The 24,599-nt window shown below is 36.4% G+C and overlaps 3 protein-coding genes across 3 annotated transcripts; 2 read left to right on the plus strand and 1 right to left on the minus strand.

The window, feature by feature from the left end:
* The first annotated feature begins 1,000 nt into the window (after positions 1 to 1,000).
* LOC131793080 (enkurin) lies at positions 1,001 to 3,012 on the plus strand. Its single transcript, XM_059110491.2, has 5 exons — positions 1,001 to 1,178; positions 1,326 to 1,395; positions 1,517 to 1,592; positions 1,855 to 2,215; positions 2,577 to 3,012. Exons 1-5 carry the CDS (start codon positions 1,081 to 1,083, stop codon positions 2,770 to 2,772), a joined length of 801 nt encoding a protein of 266 aa, XP_058966474.2. The 5' UTR covers positions 1,001 to 1,080; the 3' UTR covers positions 2,773 to 3,012.
* A 1,140-nt stretch (positions 3,013 to 4,152) lies between these two features.
* Positions 4,153 to 8,496, minus strand: LOC131793085 (uncharacterized). Its single transcript, XM_059110496.2, has 6 exons — positions 8,373 to 8,496; positions 8,271 to 8,301; positions 6,613 to 6,702; positions 5,512 to 5,619; positions 4,770 to 4,854; positions 4,153 to 4,318 (listed from the first exon to the last, which is right to left on the minus strand). The coding sequence occupies exons 1-6, from the start codon at positions 8,453 to 8,455 to the stop codon at positions 4,170 to 4,172; spliced, it is 546 nt and encodes a 181-aa protein (XP_058966479.1). The 5' UTR covers positions 8,456 to 8,496; the 3' UTR covers positions 4,153 to 4,169.
* Positions 8,497 to 8,675: 179 nt separating this feature from the next.
* Positions 8,676 to 23,738, plus strand: LOC136283936 (UNC5C-like protein). The gene is made up of 3 exons (XM_066173523.1): positions 8,676 to 8,781; positions 22,990 to 23,063; positions 23,370 to 23,738. Exons 1-3 carry the CDS (start codon positions 8,679 to 8,681, stop codon positions 23,736 to 23,738), a joined length of 546 nt encoding a protein of 181 aa, XP_066029620.1. The 5' UTR covers positions 8,676 to 8,678.
* Positions 23,739 to 24,599: the final 861 nt, after the last annotated feature.

The following is a 24,599-nucleotide window of genomic DNA, read 5'->3' on the forward strand; positions in this document are numbered from 1 at the left end:
CGCGGCCCTTGGTCCGTTTTCCGAGACTTAAGTGAACCCCTTGTTCCAGCGCCTTGTTCGAAATGCAGTACGTATCTGGCAGTTAAATACCCATCGCGAACTTGATCTAACCTTTGCGAGAGGTTGCTCGTAATGTGCGTTTGGTTCAATTCTTTCTAACCAACACAAGCTTTTCAGATTAGAGTAACTAATTGAGATCTTCTTTCCTCTTGAAGGCTCTATATAGGTTTTACCAATTTCTGTTGGATTTTCACCAGTAATTCCTAGAATGGAAGTCAGTTTTGATGGAAATAATTCCATCTTTGTTATAAGGGAATGCGTTTAAATATTTTCCGTCTAGGGGTTCGTAACTTCGGTAGATTTGGGAATGCGATTTTCTGCCTTTCCCTCAATTTGTACTGAAATCCAGACAACATGTATGTAACCCCTCTAAAATATGCTCAACGGCAAGAGGTTAGGCAAATTAGTCGCCAGGGAAAAAAGAAAAAAAAACGTGCCCTTTTTTTATTTACCGAGGCGGGCTTTTCATAGCAAAAGTAGCTCTAATTCCCAAGTGAATTGCAGTTCAATTAAAAAAAACAAAACAAAACAAAACAACAAAAACAAACGAAAAACGAGGTTAGTGTAGCGACTAACTCACTCCAGTCGTAAATCATGTGGGTTGAGCTACTACTAGAGCGCTCAGCTGAGCAGGGTTGTATTGTTTTGTAAATTCATCTTCTTTTGCCAATCATTCTCGCTGTTTTCAAGTGGTTTGCAGAAGAAAACCTGTTAACAATACTTTTCAACACCTTCAGAAGTATTTCAGCGATTTTCTGGCTCCAATTGAAAACAAAAGGCCTGGTCGTAAGTCATTGTATCCCAAGCCTCCGAAGCCTAGAATTTCCAAATTAAAACTGGGAATGACTCCCTGTTGCCAGGCAGCGATATCGAAAACGCAGTGAGACCACATGATCAGAATCATTGCCTAGCAACAGGCAGTCAACACCCGTATGTTTTATAAGTAAAGGCTCCGCCATCTTTGTGAGTGTTGAGGAAAGCCAACTACAGGTTTAGGTTTGTTGTACCAAGAATTCAGCCATGGCTATGCAAGTGTCTTCACGGCGAGGAGAAGATTATGTAGAAAGTATATACAATTTGATTCCAAAGATTCAAGAGAGGCCTCCAAAGCCTTCAATGTAAGTTTTATTTCGACGCGGCCCTTGATCTTTGTCAAGTTTACCGCGATTGCGAAATTTTGTATCTTAACTTAAAATTTAAGTTTTCGTTGCCTTTCGTTTCATTTTAAGCATGGCCTTGATCTCCTGAGTAATTTATTTCCTCAGGTATCGCTCTAATTTTGCTTCAACCGTGAAACAGGAGCAGAAGACGAAGAAGCAAAGCTCTAAAACCATGGTAAGCGTTTGTTGTTAAGAAATGACCTCCGTTACCATGCGAGTCTTGTGCAGTTGATCTGTGGTTGTATGCAATCGTATTTCATCGTGTATTGACTGAAATTTTCCTCTGTCCTCCTCAGGGCCCAGCGAAAGTAGCTGTCACAGAACCCAAGGATTTTTTGGCTAAACATTCCAAGGAGTTCAAGCTGCCAGAAAGTAAGCAAAGATCTTTAAATAACAGTGATTAATTGCGAAGTTTACTTATTAACAGAGAAACCTTCTCAGTCATCAAAAATAGTTATTTGTAGCTTTAAAAATGCTTTAGTGTAATTGTGTGTTGAGTAAGAAGGAGTAGTTTCATAATTCTTTCCGCAGTCTGTAGATCACACAAGCTTTTCCAGGAAACACAGGAAGTCTTTATTGAAAAAGCTGTGTACTGAATAGCAGTCTCATTAATTAACTCAACTATTTCTTTTAGAAACTGACTTCACGTATCCTGACTATGATAAAAGACGTCCCCCAGTCCCAAAACACACAGAAAAACCCCTAATGGGATTACGTTCCACAAAAAATCATATCACAACAAATGCTGTGGAGAATATCATGTCTGTGCCCAAGATGCCTGAGAAAAAATTCGTGGACACACGTGGAGGAGCCACACATCAACTGGTCCCATCAGGTCTCACTCCAAAATATGTGAACAAGAAAGATTATGGCAAGACCCCAGCTTATCTGGAAAAAAGGAAGGCTGAAGTAGAGAGAGCACAGATGGAGTATGATGCTTATGTGCAAGAGAGATGTAGACAAGGAGCAATGAAAAATTTGACAGAAGCAGAGAGGTGATTGACAAGGGTTTTTTAATACTAGCTATCACCTGAACTGATCGTTTCTATTGTAGGTTATGAGGTGTATTATTCCTTATTATTGCTTCACTTTTCATGAATTTAGATTAGCTGCCCAATCTAAATTCATGAAAAGTTTTCAAACGATTCAGATGATGGACTTTATGTGAACTTGATTTGTTGAATTGAGTGTTACCTATGTGGTGTTATTGATCTAAACTGTGCATTATTTTTAGATTTAAAATGCCATTGAAAGTAGCTGGACACTTGCCTTTTGAAGTTCTAAAATTTTCATATTTTACCATTATATTGCATCATGTAATTATTTATTGTATTTATATTTTATTTAATTTTACAGGCAAGGAATACTTGATGGACTAAAAAAGAACTGGGAGGAACTTCACCACCAATATCAAGGACTTTCTGTCGTTACTGATACAGCACCAAAGAAGGCCCGAAAAGAGAGAATGGAGGCAGAAATGAAACAATTAGAAAGAGACATTGAAACCATTGAGAAACACAGAGTTATTTACATTGCCAATCCTTTCTTTTAATGAAAACCCAAGCGCCAGTTTAACGTCAACCTGATTCCTTTTTTTCGGTTTTGTTTAATTGTGACCAGCTCGACACTCTTGAGGAAAAGTGGTTAAGAATTATCTCCAAGGTATATGTTATTTAGGTTAAATAGCAAAGAAAAAAGTTAAAAGAAACCCTGCCACTGGCAGTAACAAAATTGTAAATACAGTTGTAATCATGTACAAAGTATTTTATTAAAAATCAAGCGATGATAAAAATTGTTTTGGAGTATATTATTGTTCCCTTTATCTTTGTAGACAAATTTCAACAAAAGCTACCTGTCCACCCCTTGATTTGTCCATCCATTTCATATGGGAGAAAAAAATTCAAGACAAAAGTCATTGCAGTACTGACAGTTTGGTTTTGATCATTCATACATGGTATCATGATGCAGATATAGGAGAATAGGGTCAAATTAAGTTTATCAAATGTCCTGTTCAACTTAACAAAATAATTTGGTTTTATCAACCAAGTTCTAAACGTTGATTGGCCATTGTAAAGGCCTTCTAAAGCAGATGTTTAGTGAGTTAGGCCTCCTTCAGAGCGATTGTTTTAATTATATTTTCCCTTGTCTCTGATTTAACACAATGATACTATTCATAGACAAATAAAAGTCAACCTTTGCATGCAACCATGAACAAGCTTATCCTCCATACCTTTCCCACCTCACAAGGAGAAGTTGTGAAATAATCAAAAGCTTCCCAACATGGGTATCATTTCTTTTTCTCATGACCTCGGTGTTTGATTTAATGGCGATATTATCAGGAGACATTAAAAGATAAGTCACTCTGAGGCATTAGGGAGTCAAAACAAGTCAATCAGAAACACAGAAAATGTTCAATCTAGTTCTTACTGATTTCATACATCTTCTGGATTGCTATGGGAGAACTAAACAACATTTTATTTCCCCAGGGAACTTTGCATGGGTCGATCATTTTTTTTTTCCTCTTCTAATTACAGAAACATCATTTGTACTGAGCAAACAGTTTAACAAAGGGATTCCATTTTGCCATACACCTGGTCAGTAATAGATCACAGATGATGTAAAATTGTGGTCAGAACAAAACAGTGGCACACAAGGCACAGCTGAGTGTATCATTGATGTTCTTACCACATTTTGAAGTTTTCTGTGATCTATCACTGAACAGACCCATGGCAACTTGGAATCTAAATGTTTAGCATGTTAAAAACAAAACAAAAAAATTGACAATAGTGACATTATCTACATGTCTGTCCTCTAGATTGAAGATCATAAGGAAGAAGCAATCAAAATGCGTGAGTGTGTAATTCAGCTTATTACAGGAACAAATTAATACTAATACAACACAGGACAATCAATGATCAAAGAGAACCAGTAGAATTTATTGCAAAACTATTATCTTTTGCCATGTATTCTTACATTTTCTTCAATATACATTAGGAAGCGGGGAACAAGATATTTGAAAGTTATATACACAATAAGAAGAACAAGAACACCAAGCCGCCATGAATGCCAAGGAATTCCCAGTAAGAGTTCTTCAAGCACTGAAGGAAAATAAACATGACAGTCAATGTATTAATATAAATTAACACTAGTCTTGCACAACACAGCAAACAAATGAGACAGTGAATCTGTTTGGACACCTTTGATGAGGGAAGAAGGAACCCCTGATGGCTTGACTAAAACCCCCAGGTAAGAAGGAGGATAAAGAAACAACTGGAACAATCAAATAATTTCTTGGGTTCCTTTTGTGACAATTTGCCACAAACATACTGAATAAAAAATCACAAGAAAGTTAAGAAAAGAGATCTCCAAGAATTCATAAGTCCCTGGCAAAGTGATTTAACTACAAATAAAAGCAAAAAAATGTAAAACTCTGCCAACCAAGAATCCCTCTTCATCGCTAATACCAGGAAGAGGTAATTACCTTTTAACGCAATTTTTTCAGTAATACTGTGATCAGTGAATGATGAGAAATTAGAAATGTCTGCTTGCCTATATTGTAAACTACAGGTTCAGCTAAACTTGCAGGATTGTAAGGAATTCCAGTTCTGACTGCTGTGACATTTGCATATTGTTCCTGAAAGTTCAGTAAAAATTATCTTTTGTTAAAATCTATGTAGGCTGCCCAACATGAAGAACAACACACATCAAAGCCCTCAAGTTCCTCTTGGTTTTCATAGCTACAATAAATGACTAAAAATGTTCCTACTCCCACCTCCCGCCCCCCACCACCCTAGAAGGGTTTCTGGTCCATGACAAGGTTATCCCACCCCAAGCATTTGGTAAGGTTTCTTTGACAGTTAACCAGCACCCAGTTGAACTCTTGAGTGGAGAGAGGCACTGTGTGATACAGTGTCTTGCTCAAGGACAGGACACAATTGGTGATACCAACTTAGATCACAAGACAACCTTTCAATGAGGAGTCCAGCCCATAACCACATGACTACCAAATCTCTGGAAAAAATTTCAATGATCTAGTGTACATAATTCAACATTATCAAAGAAAAATGTGTTTTTTCAATATAACTTTAGACAATAAGAATTACTTGCAATACACATCTTTTAGAAGAGTGTTCAGAGTAAATGACACGGCACTTGCACAGAAGTTTGTGAAAGATAGAATATCCCAATATTCATACCCTCTACTTCAGCTAGATTTGGAACTTAAGGAAGATATATTCACATCTACGCACAAAAAAAATTAAAAACTATTTAATATAAGTAAAACTGATACCTTTAACTCATTACTGAAAACCAGTTTTTCAATATTAAGGAGTTTCCTTGTTTTACGAGCCTGTAGAGCTTTGTGAGGAATCAGCTGGATATAAAAATCTGTTGGGGTCTGACAAGAAAAATAACATTGCATATGCTATGAGATATTTTGAGAAATTCTGCTTGGAGGACAAATATTTCAATTTCAGCTGGGCTAACTTACTCAGCATCTGACTACTAAAAAGTGTTGGAATTTGTGTAGAGGCACACTTTTGTTGGGAGGGGAGGGGTGGGGAGTAAGGGGTAGGATAAAATCATCAAGATGAATTAACAAAATAGCTGTGGTGGGCAGTTTGTGTAGCTGCTGTTGATTCACAGTAAATAGTGAGGTGATAAATCATCGAAGTCCATTTTTCACCCTTTAATGAAACTTGCTTTAAAGGAAAGTCCCTCAAAAGGCCAACAAGGACTTAAAAAAGATGGGGAGGGAGAGAGTATATGTCAGGCGTGAAAAATAGAAAAGAAGTGCAAATCAAAGACAGTATAAAGTTTGGATTGCCATTTCTTTTTTGATTTTATTTCTCACCAATAGAAAGTACTGCTTCAACATACAAACTAGAATGATATTAACTGTTAACCCCTAAGAGTGACCAGCATCTAATTTCTCCTTACTGTAATACTGCTGAATTAAACATTAAGATCATGAGAATAAAGAAAAAGATCACCAACCTCAGAAGCTGTGATTGTTAAATGGATTCTCCTTTTCAGTATCAAAGGAATTGTATAGAGAAGAGTATAGAGAATATTGATACTGATGTTAGGGTATAAAGGGTTAACACTAGGAGTATTACTACTATTTTTAGAATTCTCCCTTAATGGTATGCTAGTTCATTGCAGTGTTAAGCCCTCCCCCTCGCATTTCATTTGTTACCCTAAGAGTTTTGTGATACTTATTTATATCCATGGTCAACAAGAGGAAATGTGGTAGCTAAATGTCTTACTCACAAACATAACACTTTGATTCATCTGCAGCTTGAAGCTGGATCTTGTGATCAGAAGAGTGACACTCACCACAAGTCCACCATGAATTTCACATAAAACAAAATAATTCAAAGCATAGTACCGTAGAAGGGTATGACACTCGCAACTCATAACTTTTGCTTGGTTTCAGTTGCACTAAGTGGTATACGACCGTCTTTCTATGATGCAGAACCTGAAGAATAGAACACAGTCACAGACAAAATCATGGAGGAGAAAGGATCAACTTATTACCTCAAAAGTTTTGGGAATTTTGCAAGGATGCAATGCAGCATTTTACAGTGGCCCTAGTACTAGAGGATTCATTATTGAGCTTGAAATTTATATGGCCAGCACACTTAGAATTGATTAGGCACATAACAGTATGATTTTACAAAAGGAATGCATTTGGTAAAAGATAAATTTTCCTGTGTTTGAAAATATCTTTATATTCTTGCTAAGATTGCACAAATTTCCCCAAAGACTGGTGGTTTGAGAGGTTTTCTTCCTACAGATACAAGTAGTTCTTTTTAAAAGTGCATTAGGTCTTCTCCAATGTTTTGCATTGCAAATCATCAGATAAAAAAATTGTAACAAGTAGGGAGGTACAGTAATCTTAGGTAACATAACTTTTCATGAAATTATATCACAATTATCATTATCACTAGCATAATTATTATCATTATTATCATTATAATTACCATGATTATTATTACCATTATCACTAATACCATATTATAAGTTTAGGTTATAATGATAAGTTTAGATTCCAAAAATTTTAGATTATGTATTTTACTCAACTGATGACAAAAAAATGGAATTTTCTATTATTGTCATCTCTATTGTCATTATCATTATCATTATTATGGTAAACTTTATTGGTAAAATAATTCAATGTAGATATCAATATTATTGCAGGCACAGCCTAGGCAATGTGGACTAGAATATAAAATATATATATGTACACATTGTATAAATTTATATGTCTAAAATAATGGAAAGTAACAAAAAATACACCCTTGAATGAGATAAATAAACTAAAAATTCTCATTGTTCATGTACTTGAGAGGCTCAGTATATAAAGCTAAAATCTGTTCTTTCAACTATTATATCACTATATTCATGCATTTACATAGTTACACGCATGAAGATCTCCTTAGAATTTCACAGTTCTGTGAAATAACCCATTTCTGGGAACGTTCAATTGTTAGCCTTGCTACTTTCGGCCCAAATAACATATTCAGTTTTTTATCTAGGTCTTTTTAGTATGCACCAAGATAGTCAATTACTATGGTGATAGTCAAATACTATGGTGATAAGCTTCACTTTGTAACCTGGATACAAGTTCTTTATCCCCAATCTAAGGTCTACATACTTGTTCTGTTTGTACTTGGTTCTTTCAGCAATTGTTCCTGGAATACATATCGTACCTTCCACTAGAGACAATTCTTTGTTCTAATTGTCTAGTATACTGATATCTGGCTTGTTTGCACCGGCCTTAGGACATTTTTCAAGTTGCTATGGTATGTCCCATAATATCTTTGCTTCGTTGTTTTCTTAGCTTGGTTGTGGATGAGATTGCATGTACCATGGAGAAGAATAATCAGATTCATCGAATCCATATTTTCCAAGAGGAACATGATAGACAGGGCGGAGCATTTTGTCATGCTGAGTTTTGTATAGTGACTGAGCTATCTGTATTATAATTATTATCATTATTATTGCTATTATTACTTTATAGAGAGAAGTATCCATAAAACTTACCTGATTCAATAGCAGCTTTTCTGGCTCCAGCCTGTGAAAAAAGCATGTACACAAAAAGTGACTACAAACAAATATTGAAAAAAATTAATATCATTATTTTACCTTGTTTGTGCAAGTATTCGGATAACAAAGCAGTAGAGAATAAAACTATGACAAAAGAAAACTAGCGAAATTTCGCGAGTCATGTCTAGACAGTTAGGTTACTCGACGTCCATTACAGTTTAAGTTGAACTGCTGATTAGCAAGACTGTTTGTTCATCTGATGCGGCTTTCCGCGCTCCAGAAAGTAATCATGTGATCTACTCAACTTGTCCTGATTGGCTCCCTTTAAAATCGCGCGGGTATTTGGCTCAACGCCCAACTATTTGGTCAGGCTCTTACTTCGTTCCTCTATGAAGACTTTTAAGGATGATTTCTTCGCATAAAATTCCATTTTTTGCGAGATTCTTTCGTTGGTTTTCCACCCTCTGTGGTATACTAAAGAGGTCTTACAAAAATCTTGGAAATATTGGTAAGTTATGTTTAATTTTATTGGTATTTTTTAGCCAGAGAACTTCGATGGTAAGTGAACAAATTTAGCTTTCAGTCGTAAGTTATTTTAAGTTGCTTTTAGCGGGTTACACCGTTGTTTTCTACGTTTGTTTTACGTGTCACCTAACTTGAGTGAATCTTAGTGAACTAAGATACAGTTGTCGAAACCTCGTAAGCAATAAGAACGTCGTTTTAATTTCACAATCAAACAAAACATGGCTTACTGTGTCGTTACCTCAGCTTCTTCGGTGCTACTGGTAATTTCGTTGTGAATCACTTATGTAAAAGAAAGGACAGAAAAAAAGCTGAACGGAATAAAGGAAATAGGTTTTTGAAAGAGATACCTTTTTGTAATCATTTTAAGGACGTTTAGGCTAATTTTTAGTTTCTTATTTCAATATTTCGTCCTGTGGAACTAAAGTTAAGATTTTAGCGCGCGAGTGAAGACCGTTTCTTGTGTCGAGCACATTTTTCGTTGCCAATATTGTCTAGGTCAAACGAATAAAGGGAGTAAGTTTCTAGAGAAACTGTGGTGCTGCGTCGGTGGGAGAGTATAACAGGGTAATTTGGTGTTATCAACCGAGTGGAAAACGTAAATTTGCCATCGTAAAGATTTTAAAAGCTGACGTTTTGAGCGTTAGCCATTCGTCAGAGCGGACGCCGCGTCCATGAAGCGTTTCGCCCAGACCTGTACTCTTTCGCCCAAACCTAGACCCAGACAATAATTGAAATAACTAATTACACAATAAGAATCTCTGATCTGACTAGAATTATTTCCGATAAGACACGTCGAGAGTCGAGACTCGTAAGAGATACTTAAGCTTACATACTTTGCCTCGATTGTCGAGGAATAAAACCAAGCTAAACGAAACTTTCTATCCATTGAAATAAACTCAGACATATTTAAATGTCTGAGTTGACAGCATCTCCAATTGAGAAAAAAGTGCCTCGTGAAGCGAACCGAACCGAATGGGAGTTACTACATCACGGGCGACGAGTGGGGGAAGAAGAAAGGACCGAAATACGAATGGTCAGCGAGGAAACAACTCTAATACCTCATATAGAGATAGAGATAGATCAGTTGTAGTTGCAGAAAACAATAATGTTGTAAAGCCGAAATGTCATCAGTAACCTGCGCTAAATAAAATGTTAAGCAATTTGTCAAAAGTGTTGATTGTACATACATCTTTTACTGCTATAATAAACAATGGAGGCATCGGAAAAGGCATCGGTGGCATTTGGAAAAGCACCAAGAAGAATTATATTTACATTTTGTAACTTGCAGAAAACAATCGTGTTGTAAAGCCAAAATGTTACCAAGTTATACTTCGCTGCTTAAAAAGTTAAGCAACTTTTAAAACGCTTTGACTGGAGCAATATTTTTACTGCTATATTAACCAACAGAGGTATCAGGAAAGGCATCAAGAAGAATGATATTTACAATATGTAACTTCTTGTATGACGAAAAAAGTCTCTTGACTTGTTTAAGGAGTTAATCACAGTTGGCTTGCTTTTCACTTGAATTTTGCAATCTCAACTTTTGATTTTGGGAAAATTAAAAGCTAAGCAACTCTACAAAAATTAGTTATCGATTTTTATATTTTTAGGGTCATTAATAAATTTGTAACCACAGCCAAAGATAAGAAATTTAAAATTTCCATCAGCTCTAGTTCTTTTTATATATATATATATATATATATATATATATATATATATATATATATATATATATATATATATATATATATATATATATATATATATATATATATATATTTATATATATATAAAAGAACTAGAGCTGATGGAAATTTTAAATTTCTTATCTTTGGCTGTGGTTACAAATTTATTAATGACCTTTAAAATATAAGAAATATAAGAAATATATACATCAAAATATATATGTATATAAGCGATTCAGGAAACAGGCTTGTCGGGAAAATGTAGTTGCGTCCTTTTTTCCTCTATATATATATATATATATATATTCACTCGCCCCATTTCATGTGAAAAAAGGCAAGTAGGAAAACTACTTCAAGAAACAGCCAAGTTAAGGCTTATGTGTTAACCATGCTTAAATATTTATAATCAAGGCCACTTGTTTAGGAGACCTTTTCTCAAAAGATCAAAACATTTAAATAATTCTCTTTTCTGTTCAAAGGGTTTTTTTCTCCAATTTAATTTATCAAATGCACTCAGATGAAAACTTAACATCCAAACTGAATGGCAGGCAGTTAACACTATACATCTATATTTATAAGCCATAGTTAGTGGCTATACAGGAGCTAATGACCATAAAGGCTTGGCTGGATCTACAAACAGGAACAGGCAAAGTTGAAAAAATTGGAAAATTATTTGGGGACCACGTCTTTGGTTTTCTTTTATTGTCATGCACATCAAACAGCAAGTTACAAAACATAACTATAATTCTTGTGGGTGCTTTTCCAGATGCCACTGATGCCTTTTCCAATGCCTCCATTGTTTATTACAGCAGTAAAAGATATACGTGCAATCAACACTTTGAAAAATTGCTTAACAGTTTATTTTGCGCAGTATACTGTTGGCATTTCAGCTTTATAACACTATTGTTTTCCACAACTACAACTGATCTATCTCTATATGAAGTATTTAAGTTGTTTCCCCGCTGACCACTCATATTTTGGTCTTTTCTTCTTCCCCCGCTTGCCACCCATGATGTAGTCCCAAACCAAACCAGATCAAATTCAAAATGGATGACCAAAACTCTTTCCTAGGCCCCTGGCCTTTGTTTCTTGAAAGTTTTGTTATGAACACAAACAATTTCTTCTTGCAAGCACAAAGGCTAGCAAAGGCAAAATATCTTGAAAATGAAAAGATCAGACCGCAGGACAAGTAAGTTAAATGTTTGATTTGAAAAAAATATAATCCCTTTTTTGTGGATTTAATTAGTAATTCGCTTTCACTATATTTTGTTCTTTCTGCAAATTGTTTGTGTGCGTGTGTACCCTTGTATTCAAAGAAATTATAAGGCAATTCCCTTTTTCACATGTATGTCTAATTTGCATGCAATGTAAGCTTAATAGCAAAATGAATAAGTACAAATGTTTTAAAGAAAGCAAATTTGATTCTAAGGGCTAAAATCTAACTTTTAGAATAAATAACCTTAATCCCTTATTCTATTTAATTTCAAACTATTGGTCCATTGATGTGGGAACAAGCCTTGAGTAGCTAAGCTGCTGACTTTTGGTAGCAGGGGCACTGCACTCAGTAGCTTAATATTTTCACTTGGTGGGAGCGGTACTTTTTCTTTGTAGTTTTGTTAATTTTCTTTCAGAGACCAATCTAATCTGAAGGGCCACAAGGCAGGCTTCCTTGTGCAGTAGGTGTATCAGCATGTAAAGAGGCATCTGGGCTCTTCCTGAGGCACGTTTGTTTAGGCCATTATGCCATCCTTCCACATCATTATTTGTGTAGATCTGCTGCTTGTATACGCTCCCACAGGAGGGAGGCCAGGTAGTGCTTTGTACCCGGGTGCTTTCAATATACTCCAAACTTCTGCAGGGTTCTGTTAGAACTTTCATACTGCACACTTCGTTAGAGTCAGAAAAATTAATGCTATTTCACTGCTTTTTTTTTGTTGTTTTTTTGACAGTCGCTCAAAGCCATTTGTACATGGGTTATGTTGTTACTTAAACTAATCACAAATGAAACTGGCTTTTTTTACAGTCGCTCTAAACCATTCCTTCATGAACTATTTCATTATTTAAAATGATCATGGATGGAAACTGGCTATTTTACAGTCTCTTGGGGGGGGGGGGGGCAACATGAGGCATGCTGAAGTTTCGCAAAGACACATTTTTTTTAAAGATTTTGTCCCAAAATGTGAGGCATAATCCCGATTTGGTAGGTGGCTTGGTGGAAAAATTATCCACTGTATATGGTATGTGAGGTATTATTCTGGTTTCCTTTTCTGATGGCTACTCTTTACCTCTTCAAAAATTAAGAATGCCAAATTGCAAGTGTCCACATATGTGTATATATATGCAAGTGATTTGATAGTGCTATAGAAGAATCAATCAAGTTGACACCACAGATACCTTGTGCAAACTAAAAATCGTTCATAGTGAACATGCACAACTGTTCATGACATGGCTAATGCTTGTGTATCCCTGGGCTGACTGGGGTTTCCAGTGACAAGTGTAAAAGTATCATGCAATAGTACATAATAGAACATTATACCTAGTATGAGCTTCTTAGGTTGTATGATGTTACTGTGAATATAAAAGATAAAGACACAAAAAAAGTTTAAAAAGAGAGAGTAGAGAAAATTGAAAACTAATGAGAAAATGAAAAAGAAAAGAGAGAAATAGGAAAATAAAAGTAAAAGAGAAAATGAAAAAAAAAAAACAAAGAGAAATAAGAAAAGAGAAAATGAAAGAAAATAGAGAAAAAAGAAAAGGATGAAAACAAAATAGAGAGGAATAAAAAGAGGCAAGATAAAATGAAAAAAAGAAAAGAGAGAAAATAAGATAAAGAGTGGTTAAAGGAAAAGAAAAGAAAAAATGGAGAAAAAAGAACATGAGATGGAAGAGGGAGATATATGAATTGACAGTTAGACATAGTTGCAGATACGTAACGAATTTAAGAAAAACGACACTTGTCGAACTGTTGGAACATTTTTTTAGAGGTGTTTTTTTCTTAAATTAGACATGGTTGTTTAAATTGATATTGAAGAGTCAGGGCATGCATACTTGCTCAACTCTGTCAAGTGCCTTGTAGCTAACTGGTGGTCACTCGTGAGGAAGTTACGATAGATCTTATCTCTTCAGTGTGTGAATTAAGGACCTACCATGTTTTTCCAGAAATTGTTCTACACAACGTTATGTAAACAATACAAAACTTCAGATCTCGTTGAAGTTTGAGACTATTGTAATGCTATGCATTACTGATACTCTTATACACAACTGGTGTTTTGACAACTATCTCTATTTACAACTGGGGAAAACAAAGCTAGTGGTATGCTGTAGAAAGCTGGCTGTGAAACTCGAAGATTTTCAAGAACTTACCCCAGCATCATCTGCCAAGGACATTCAGGTTCCATTAAACCCTTATTTGGATGCATCTAAATACAGTAAAGGAAGTAAGTGACCTTTGTGATAACCTGAAAGCTTATATTGACATTTCTAACATGCAATTCCAAGCTTTTGGACATCATCTCGTGTACAGCATAAGGCAAACAGAGAACCCTTCACCATAAATCAATGGACATTGAAAATTCTAGTGAGGGAAAGGAAAGGAGGCAATAAAATAAATAAAAACATGAAGGAAGGGGAATGGAAGAGGGAGGTGCTGAAATTAATAAGGTCTGTTTCCTCTTATGTACACTAATAAGGAAGATTACATGGGGTGCAATTACTGTCAAAAATAGATGTTTAACTATGATATCCACAATTTCAGTTATGACATTGAGATATACAATTGTGCTATTCCGATGTGACGTCTTAATATGCTATTTGGTCCTTGTGTCATGACATTGTTATCACATTTGACTATTTTACTTTTGCAATGTGCTGATTTGCTACTGTACCTTGGCGTTCGGCTATTATTCTTTGCTATTTTGCCGTTGCATTCTAGTATTCTTCAATTTCGACATTGGGAAAAGCAGTTTTGCTGTTGTGATTTGTCATTTTCATGGCGTGCATTTCATTATGGTGTTTTGTCAAGGTAACATGCAGTTTGGCATGACACTCAGAAATGAGTTTAGGACAAGATAAGTTATTTTCCGCCAAAATTATAATTATATTAATATATTTCCTCTCTGTCGCCCTGTCTTGGTTGGAAACATGGCGGCTCTTCGTGAAAGAGCGGTGAATTTATAATTATTAGAAGAGGCGACCCGTCTTATTAGTGATCACACATCCCAGGGTCCCGAAAATGGTCCTCCAAGGTACGGTGTGCAGTGAAAGGACGGGAAACCGACGGACGAGTACTAGACAATTTTCGAAATTTATTTTGGCCGTACACGGTTCGCGCAAGGTCAACCAGTTTCTCAAGCAGCAGCAGACAGCAGTTGACGTCGTCAGCTCCAGCTACTGAATAAAGGAAACGGAGCATATCTGACAAATCGCCTTAACTTTTTAACTCCAAAAATGAAGAAGACATTTGTAGGTTTATTATCCAAAAATAAACCTACAAATGTCTTCATTTTTGGAGTTAAAAAGTTAAGGCGATTTGTCAGATAGATACAATCTTGACCTGTAAATTGTACACACCTGGCAATCCTCTAAAACTGCCTCGATGGGATCTTGATTCAGATTGCACTGTAGATGTCTTGTGTAGGCGATTGCTTGTCCCAATCCCGCACAGTCGCGTAAAAAGTGTACAGTGTATCCTGAATTTGGAGGAGGAGTAATGTTTAATTCAGTAGGGCTCAGACTTCGTCGTAGTTTTTCGAACCCTCCACCAGCAATTAACTTAGGGTAGCTTTCTTCTAGCTTCGTCTTGACTTCCGTTGCGTTGGCCTCGCTGTTGAAGCAAATTTTTTTGCGGCCTAGACCAGCCTATTACAACTGGATTTTAAATGATCTGCTAGGGACTGCCATCTGCCCTTTATCTGCCCTTTATCTGCCCTTTATCTGCCCTTTATCTGCCCTTTATCTGCCAAACAAAAAAAATTCGTGGGTCCATGTATCTCGTTTGAAGAACTTTATTGTTGTGCTCCGTTTCCTTTATTTAGTAGCTGGAGCTGACGACGTCAACTGCTGTCTGCTGCTGCTGCTTGAGAAACTGGTTGACCTTGCGAAAACAGTGTACGGCTGAAATAAATTTCGAAAATTTTCTAGTACCCGTCCGTCGGTTTCCCGTCCGTTCACTGCACACCGTACCTTAGAGGACCATTTTTGGGACCCTGGGATGTGTGTTCCCTAATAAGACGGGTCGCCTCTTCTAATAATTATAAATTCACCGCTCTCTCACGAAGAGCCGCCATGTTTCCAACCAAGACAGGGCGACAGAGAGGAAATATATTAATATAATTATAATTTTGGCGGGAAATAACTTATCTTGTCCTAAACTCGTTTCTGAGTGTCATGCCGAACTGCAGGTTGCTTTGACAAAACACCATAATGAAATGCCCGCTATGAAAATGACAAATCACGACAGCAAAACTGCTTTTCCCAATGCTAGAATGCAACGGCAAATAGCAAAGAATAATAGCCGAACGCCAAGGTACAGTGGCAAATCAGCACATTGCAAAAGTAAAACAGTCAAATGTGATAGCATAATGTCATGACACAAGGACTAAATAGCATATTAAGACGTCATATTGGAATAGCACAATTGTATATCTCAATGTCATAACTGAAATTGTGGATATCATAATTAAACATTTATTTTTGACGGTAATTACACCCATATGAATATTCATTTAACTTGAACTTGAATTGATTTATTTAACTTTAATGTCATTTTTGTGGTGCTAGTCTTTTTTCCTACAGGCATTTAAAAAATGAAAGTGAAAAATTACAGGGTGTGGTCAACCACATCTTTTGGTGATAAGTGTACGAGTATCATTTTACAGATGGTCTTTGACTGCTACTGAATTTGTCACAAAATGAAAATGAGGAGAACAATTAACATTTGTGAATACTTTAATCACTTATGCGTAAAACAGTTCACGTGAATATTAGAGGCATGTTGAGCATTTAGTGAAAACCTATTAGCATTTGACAAATGGGTTATACAAATGCTCTCTAATATTGGCTTCATTAGGTTCTATAAATAGAATTATAATTTGAATAAGATAAAAGAGAATTAAAAGGAAAAAGGACAGACAAAAGCATGGTATGACTAAAACTCCACTAAATTGAACTCCAAAGAGAAACGAAAGAATGGTTTGATTTATCAGGCTTTGTTTTGATTTTCGATTATCCTGTCACTGATAAATAATGGTAATTCAGACTTCTGGTCTGTTCAAATATTTTATTGATTCAGTACTGAGCTGGTTTGTAAAAGGTTGTGAAGGCTCTTTAATTTTCCTGTAATTGATTGGTTACTTTAAACAAGTCTTAAAATATGAATAAAGATTAGTTGTTGTAAAGGTTTCCCATAGGCTGAGAAAAAGATGCTATGTAGAGAAAAAAGTGGTGTGATTTGTGATAAAATTGCACTGATGAGAGCCAATCAGATTGTATGGATCACCAGTGATTTCAAAATAGATGTAATTAAAGGTTGAGATGTCTCAAACCACCTCAATATACTGGATCAATAAATTATCTGCACTGACTATAAAACTTATATCAAGTGGCTGAATTTTGCAATTTCGAAATGGTAATTGAACTTCTTGTAGTACAATTTTGGTCTGAAATCATGCTGCTTATCATGCTTATTTGGTTTTTAAATCACATGTATGATTTCAACCAAATTGCACTCCACCCAGTTCAATTACCATTAGAAAGTTCAAGTTATCTGGGTAGTAGTTCTAGTTAACAGGGAGGTACAATTACCAAGTTTAAGTCAGCTGTTAATTAATGACTGAAAAAAATGGCGTCAAATTCAAGGGAAGGCAGTGACATCTCCATATCAATTGCGACGCATCTTATAAAACGTGGCTTGACTTCAAATGTTTTCGAAATAATATTTCCAGATAGGAATTTATTCAGTGGATAGCATTGTGCACCCTTCAACAACCAAGGCCTGGATTGCACCTTGTGTTGGTGTATTCAGGTTTAAGGGTTATAAACTTAAAATACTCCAATCTTTGTGACTTCCCCCTGAAAACCATCTGATCCCCCTAAAACATCTTTCCCCCCCGCCCCCTTAGGTAATTAATAGAGAGTGGTCACTAGTGTCACTTGAAAACAGCAGTGCTTATTCATAAGCAATATTATATGCAGAATGACAACTGAACTTAAAATCTTATGGTAGTGTTATGAAATAAGCCAGTGTAGCTGATGGGCTCTTTTATTGAGTAAGAAAAAGTATACTGAGCAAGCACTATCACTATCATTTTGTCAAATGTAAATGTATTTCATTACTTCTATTAACTCATATCCCAATTTTCTCTTCCAAAACTGCGTATTCGCCATTGTTTGCAGCTTTTTCTGGGACAACTTTATCCAATATAAAATTTGAGAATGCTCATTTTGGGACGAGTGGGTGGGGCATTAGTGGTGAATATTTGCATATCGTAGTATATATTCAAATGAGTTAGGTCCGTTTGCTGAGTTGATTGGGACACGTAGAGTTCAATTCAGCCATTGCACAGTCACGTTTCAAGTTTCAAATCTAAATGCCATCATCCAAATCGTAGGAAGATATCGTCTGATGAAGTGCTCAGTGTTGTGGGAAAAAGAGCATAGAGAAAAAAATTGCAACGAAATCTGCTGTACAATTGCTAACTGATAGATTATATACCATGCTCAGTCAATGGGCATCACTGACACTAGCCTCACTGGGAGATCAATGAATGAATTTGAAAATCCACCCGTTTCATTAAAACCAAGAGAATATAAACCATATTATCTCGGTTTGAACGAAGTACACAAATCTGACGCGGTATCCTTTCTTTGCTGGGAAGTTCAACTGTATAGTGTTTTCTTTAAAAATTTTTCATTCCGATCACAGAAACAATATTTACAAAGTAGACAATAAAATACTGATACAATCTACGATGCAGTACTTACAATAAAAGGTTACAACGATGCGACTAAACATGGTACCATACTTACAATACTACTTGTTATTATACGTGAGTTAACGATTACAGAAAATATTTACAAAGTAGACGATTAAATACTGATACAATCTACCATACAGTACTTACAGTAAAAGGTTACCTACAACAATGCTACTAATTATGGTACCATAATTGCAGTACTTGTCATCATACGTGAGTTACGATTGCAGAAACAATATTTATAAAGTAGACAAAGTACTGACACAATCTGCTATACATTACTTACAACAAAAAGGTTACAGAAATGCCATTAATTACGGTACCTTAAAATATTCCTTATACGCGAGTTACGATTACAGAAACAATATTTACAAAGTAGACGATTAAATACTGATACAATCTACCATACAGTACTTACAACAAAAGGTTACAGCAATGCTACTAATTATGGTACCATACTTACAATACTTCTTGTTATACTTGAGTTACGATTACAGAAACAAATTTTCAAAGTAGACATAAAATACTGATACAATCTACCATACAGTACTTACAGTAAAGGTTACAGCAATGCGACTAATTATGGTACCTTTCAATACTACTTATTACTATACGTGAGTTACACTACTACTGATCACGTTGCGTTACTAGCTATACCACTATAAAGTTACGTTGCTTTACTCTAAATATTACACTTTTCGGCACTCAAGTGTTTTTTTTTTTTTTTCTTCTGAATTTTCTTATTCCAGTCTCAGGAACAATTTTTACAAAGTGAACAATACTTTCAGCAATGCCACTAATAATACGTTACCTTACTTACAATTATACCAGAAGCTTATAAGCTTCTGATAATTATTGCAGGCTACAGTAGCGGAATTGTTGCGAAGTACGCCTTATCGATATAATGACCCGAGTTAATCTCCTACAGAGTATGTGATGGGGCTTATTTCTACATTATTGATTGCGACGCATGGAGATTCTCAATAGAGCAGATGTTGCTTTATACCCAACCTTAAATTCAAGAGTAATCACCAGGGAGTATGGTGTAATTCAAGTAACGCTCAAGTGACTATTTCCAATAGCCTGGTAGAAATGGAGAAGATCTTATTCGAGCTTTCCTTGTGAAGAAGTCAATGAATCAAATAGGGCATGAACTACGTTTGAAGGGAAAATTCTCGGTTATTATATTGAAGGAGTCTTTCTAATAGTTTTCCGGGCTAGTCTGGGGCTGTGTGGCTCGGTTTTAGCACAGGTGGCCTAAGCTCAGGTCTCGAGAAAAAGCCAGCAATTAATTCGTGAACGCATCACGGGTTGTGTGACTCAGTGTTGAGTTACGAGAGGAACCGTTGAAAATTTGAACACGTTATAAGGATTAGTATGGGGAATGAAATATGGTCGATTTACAACGATAAATATTTCTAAATATGAACATTTTACATGTAAAATCAATAAAACTTATTCACATCCTGTGAACCCGTTGTTGTTTCAAGCGATTTCTGCTGTTTTAAGCTTGCTTTACCATCACTGTCATTCCTTCGTCTTTTGACATAAATAACAGTGATGGTAAAGCAAGCTTAAAACAACAGAAATCGCCAGAAACTACGACGGACACACAGGACGTGAGTAAGTTTTATTTATTTTAGGTGTAAAATATTCATATTTCGGAATATTTATCGTCGTAAATCGACCATATTTCGTTCCTCATACTATTCCTTGTAACATGTTCAAATTTTCAACGATTCCTATGGTAACTTAACACTGAGTCACACAACGCGTGACGCGTTCATGAATTAATCGTTGGCTTTTTCTCCAGACGTAAGCTTGGGCTACCTGTGGTTTTAATTTATCTTTTTTCCACTTTATGCAACGAGGTAAGGTTTATATAGAGGACAAAGCAGATAAACAAAAACCGAGCTAAACATCCCTAAATCAGCCCAAGAAATCTACACGATACAAAGGAACACCGTAACGAGGTAAGTTTTTTCTTTATGATTCAAAGTAAGTTCAGTTTTCAAGGCCGAGGGCGCGACCCTTCATCTTCTTATAAATCTCAACCAATTACGCCCATTGATAGCGTTAAAATATTTGCATACAAAATTTACGGAGACTCACTGCGAATTGGACTGTTCGTGGCTGCTTCGTTGAGACCTATACAACTGAAAGCAGGTTATATTATAAAAGGTATCTTGGATAAAAGATTGAATAGGGATAAGATATCACAGGGGATACCGTTACGCGCGTGCTACAGTGCTAGAAAGTTGCGCGAACGTGGCTGAACAAGTACAACTGAGGGAATATAAGAAGACAGAAAGAGAGAATCAGGGCGTTGGTCAGGATACGTCTAAGGCCAGAGTCAAAAAGTTGTCGTAGGGGCTACACGAGTGCTTTACTTTGCTTCTGACGTTGCTCTAGCCAGTAGAGAAAAAAAAAGCCCTAGCCACCCGTTTTTAACTAAGAACTTGTTGAATTTAATGTACGGAGATGTTCCAAAAAACATATTCTCGTCCGAAAGAGTATGAGAAAGAAGTCCCAAGCCTCCCTCTCTGTCCCACTATATTCCACTGGTATATCATCAAAAAAATTTGTCGAGTTGTAAGCTTGATTCGACACCATCGAACATCTCGCAGCATGTTAGTACAGGGTGATAAAACGCCCGTAACTTCTAGCACTGAATCTCTTGGGTACAATGCTCTCATTTAGAAGAATGGGACGAAAAGCTATGCAAACTTAACCCTGTAAACCTTATGAGTGGTCAGCATGGAATTTCTCCTTACATTAATACTGTAATCATGATCAGACCACATCACAATACGCCGAATACGGATATTGATGTGAGGATGTAAAGGGTTAAATTGAAACTTCCATGGCAATGTTGACCGAATGTTTCTAAATATCTTGGTTAACACTGCCTTTTCTTAGTTGCACCTGTGCTATAACTAGTAAATCTTTCTTTTTACTGAAAAAATACTGGCTTTTGTCGCGATTACCAACTAGGCTAAACTAGAAACTATACATGTTTAATTTTAGTTTGAACAAAACCATTACGTAACTGTACTTTCGCTTTTAGTGCAGTTAAAAAATTAGATCCAAACATCTATTTCATTATAACCAATGAGGTATTAGTAATCAGATACTTGTTTTGCGCAAAGATTTCTGGGATCACCACGGGGCAAACATTGCAAGTTGTTGGAGGAAAATATACGGCGAAAGGTTGTTTCGACGTCCAAACGAACGATTTTAGAGAGAGATGCGCGCTCTTTCCCCGCAGTTTTATCATAAATGGATTAAGATAATGTTGATACGAGGGAAGAGTAAGTTTTTCTTGGCATTATCACGAAATATGTTATAAAATATACCATTTAGTTCTCTCCTTGTGTAAGGTCTAGTGTGGAATCGTCATCGCATAATGGTCTCAACATGTTACAAAATTAGTCTTAAATCACAAGGAAATAACTCAATTAACTCTTTTTTTTTTCTGTATATAAACAAATTACGATGTCTGAAATTGAAATATACCTCATCAAAGGAGCGAAGTCGTCGTCAGCGGAGATGGAAATTGTTTGGCCGAGCTCTTGGTCTTATAATAATAAGCAATGAAAAACAAAAGGAAATCACTCGGTTAAGTGATGATTTGTCGAGAAAAATCCTAGGGTTTTTGAGCGGCTACTTTTCTCCTCGAACTCCTTGAAGAAACTTGTCAGGAAAAGTAAGATCACAGGAACTCCGGCAGAAAATGTGGACATGTATTCAGTTCTGCATCGCTCCGTAAGCGACCCATTTCTACCTACTAATTTAGTGCGAATGTCGAGCTACGAAGATACTCCAAACAAACATTAAAACGGGTCAAAATCGGATGAAGTCCGGCATTCCATTGTTATACTCACTTAATCACCCACTCCCTATAGGAGACAGTAGCCACAAAAATTATGAGAGTATGAGCTTCCTTCGATAAGTTCAACGCACAATTGAACCTGTTCCGTGGACTATGGCTTTTAAATCCTTCGTTCGTGCCCCAAACTTCGCAACTTCGCATTCATTAGTGGCGGATCTAAGGGGCGGAAGGAGAAGGGGGATCTACCCCCCCTTCCCCGCCGTGAGGCCTGTAGGTCTTAACTACTTTTCTTTCAACGGCAGGACCACTAATTAATGCTCAACACAAGGTATCAGAATTGATCTATCTTGAAATATCGCCTAGCTTATCGAGGATCTTATTGAGGCTAAAGTAATGTAATTAAGACCTACGCGTAGATTTGTTCGAAGCTTCAACACCTATCCCCCACCCCACCGAGGCAAGGTTCAAATTCTCTATCGCTCGGGCACGGACGACAGTCAAATGTCTCTAGGTTGCCCGGGGGCGTATGTTAAAGCATTATGAGTTCTAATTAGTATTAATTTTTTTAGATAGAATTCACATCTATCCAGCTTCTTTTCGCCCCCTTGATGCTCGTTTTACACCACAAGTTTAGGCTTTCGCGTTTTTGCTCCCCGAAAAAACCCGACGAGAGCTAAAACGCGGTTTTCCCTTCATTGTAGACGAAAGCGAAGATAGTGAAGATGACTGCGCTCATTGGGAAGAATATATGAAGAGATTCCACATCTTAATGAAGGTTAGTGGGCACTAATTCATGATTTCCAGTTCAACGAAACCCTTTAATTAATTTTTTTGGTTTATTTAAAAAAAGACCATGCACTTGAATTTATCGAGGATGGCACTTTTACCTCTCCAATAGTGTATTCCCTGCGCATATTTCATGAGTGATCAGGTCTAACCAGCTGTTTAGGGCTGTAAATCGTTAAGAAAACAGTTACCGAGAAAATCTTGAGGGGATTGCATATTACGATATTATCATACGCCTTCCACCTTTGAATCAACATTCTTTAAGATCCTCAATGGTTTCTTTCTTTTTTTAAAGGAAAATGGCTGGTATCCTTTTCAATACGGAATTCCGCCACGGCAACGCACTCATAAAGGAAAAAAGATTCCAGAAGCTGTCCGTAGGACATTAATGAAGCTGCTGGACATCGAGTCAAAGCCCGGAAACTGGAGGTATCTGGCTGAACGTTTAGGAGCGTCTTACACAGATGTGCAATTTCTGGAGAGCCGCAACCATGAGTCACCAACGCAACACGTCCTCAACGTATTCGAAACAATGAACAAGCCTTTAACTTTTCTGAGAGACATCTTCATTGACCTTGACCGCCACGATGTAGTAACTGTATTAAATGACGAGATTAATAGAAGCCAAATAGGCCACGGGTCAGGGCAACTGTTTAAGGAATGAGACCACGCCCACCCCGCTCCACAGAGAAATCGAGCTTGGATCCGCAGTGGATGTAAAAGACATAGGACAGTATTAACTTAACACTCAGTGCAGTCCTCACATTGCTCTCTTCATAAGAGATATATATTCCTGATTGTCATCGTATCTTGATGACGTTAGCGTTGTTACGGGAAAATTTAGTGATTTTTCCGTGTGTTTGTTTGGAACATATGTACGCATAAAACTTTCATGTTACCAGTTTTCGAGTTATTCAAGCTGTTTCGCTCTAGTATTGCAAAGAGTATACAAAAGAAACAGTAGTTTTTGAATTGCCAGCTATTACATTATTGCTTATTACAAATATGCTGTTGCGAAAGGTTTTCTTTTTGATACGGAATAAAGATAGCAGCAGAATAAGAGAAGCAGGGAATACAAATAAATCCATTTTCGTGTTAATAATCAATTTTCGATTAATTCAAGTTCTTTCGCTTTAGTATTTCAAAAAATATAGAAAAGCCACATTAGTTTTTGTGCCAACTATTGCATTATTGCTTATAACAAATATGCTGCTATGAAAGGAATTTATTTTTTATACGCAATAAGTATAGCAGCAGAATGAGAGAGGCAGGGAGTAAAAATAAATCCATTTTGAACTTTACTAGGAGTGTGGGTGTTTATTGTGGCGACAAATTTTGCCGTTAATTGAAATCGTTGCAGTTCCCTCGAATGTGATTGGTGTAAGAACTCCTTAATTTTTTCAGTGTATCCAGACAGTATATAGATCGTAATTGATTACAGTGAGTATAGCAACAACTTACCATGCAAAGCTAGGGATTTATAAAACTGGCGGAATATAATGCATTCGGTTATATTCATGCTGCA

Source organism: Pocillopora verrucosa, chromosome 10 (assembly GCF_036669915.1).
Source record: "Pocillopora verrucosa isolate sample1 chromosome 10, ASM3666991v2, whole genome shotgun sequence".
Classification (NCBI taxonomy): Eukaryota; Metazoa; Cnidaria; class Anthozoa; order Scleractinia; family Pocilloporidae; genus Pocillopora; species Pocillopora verrucosa.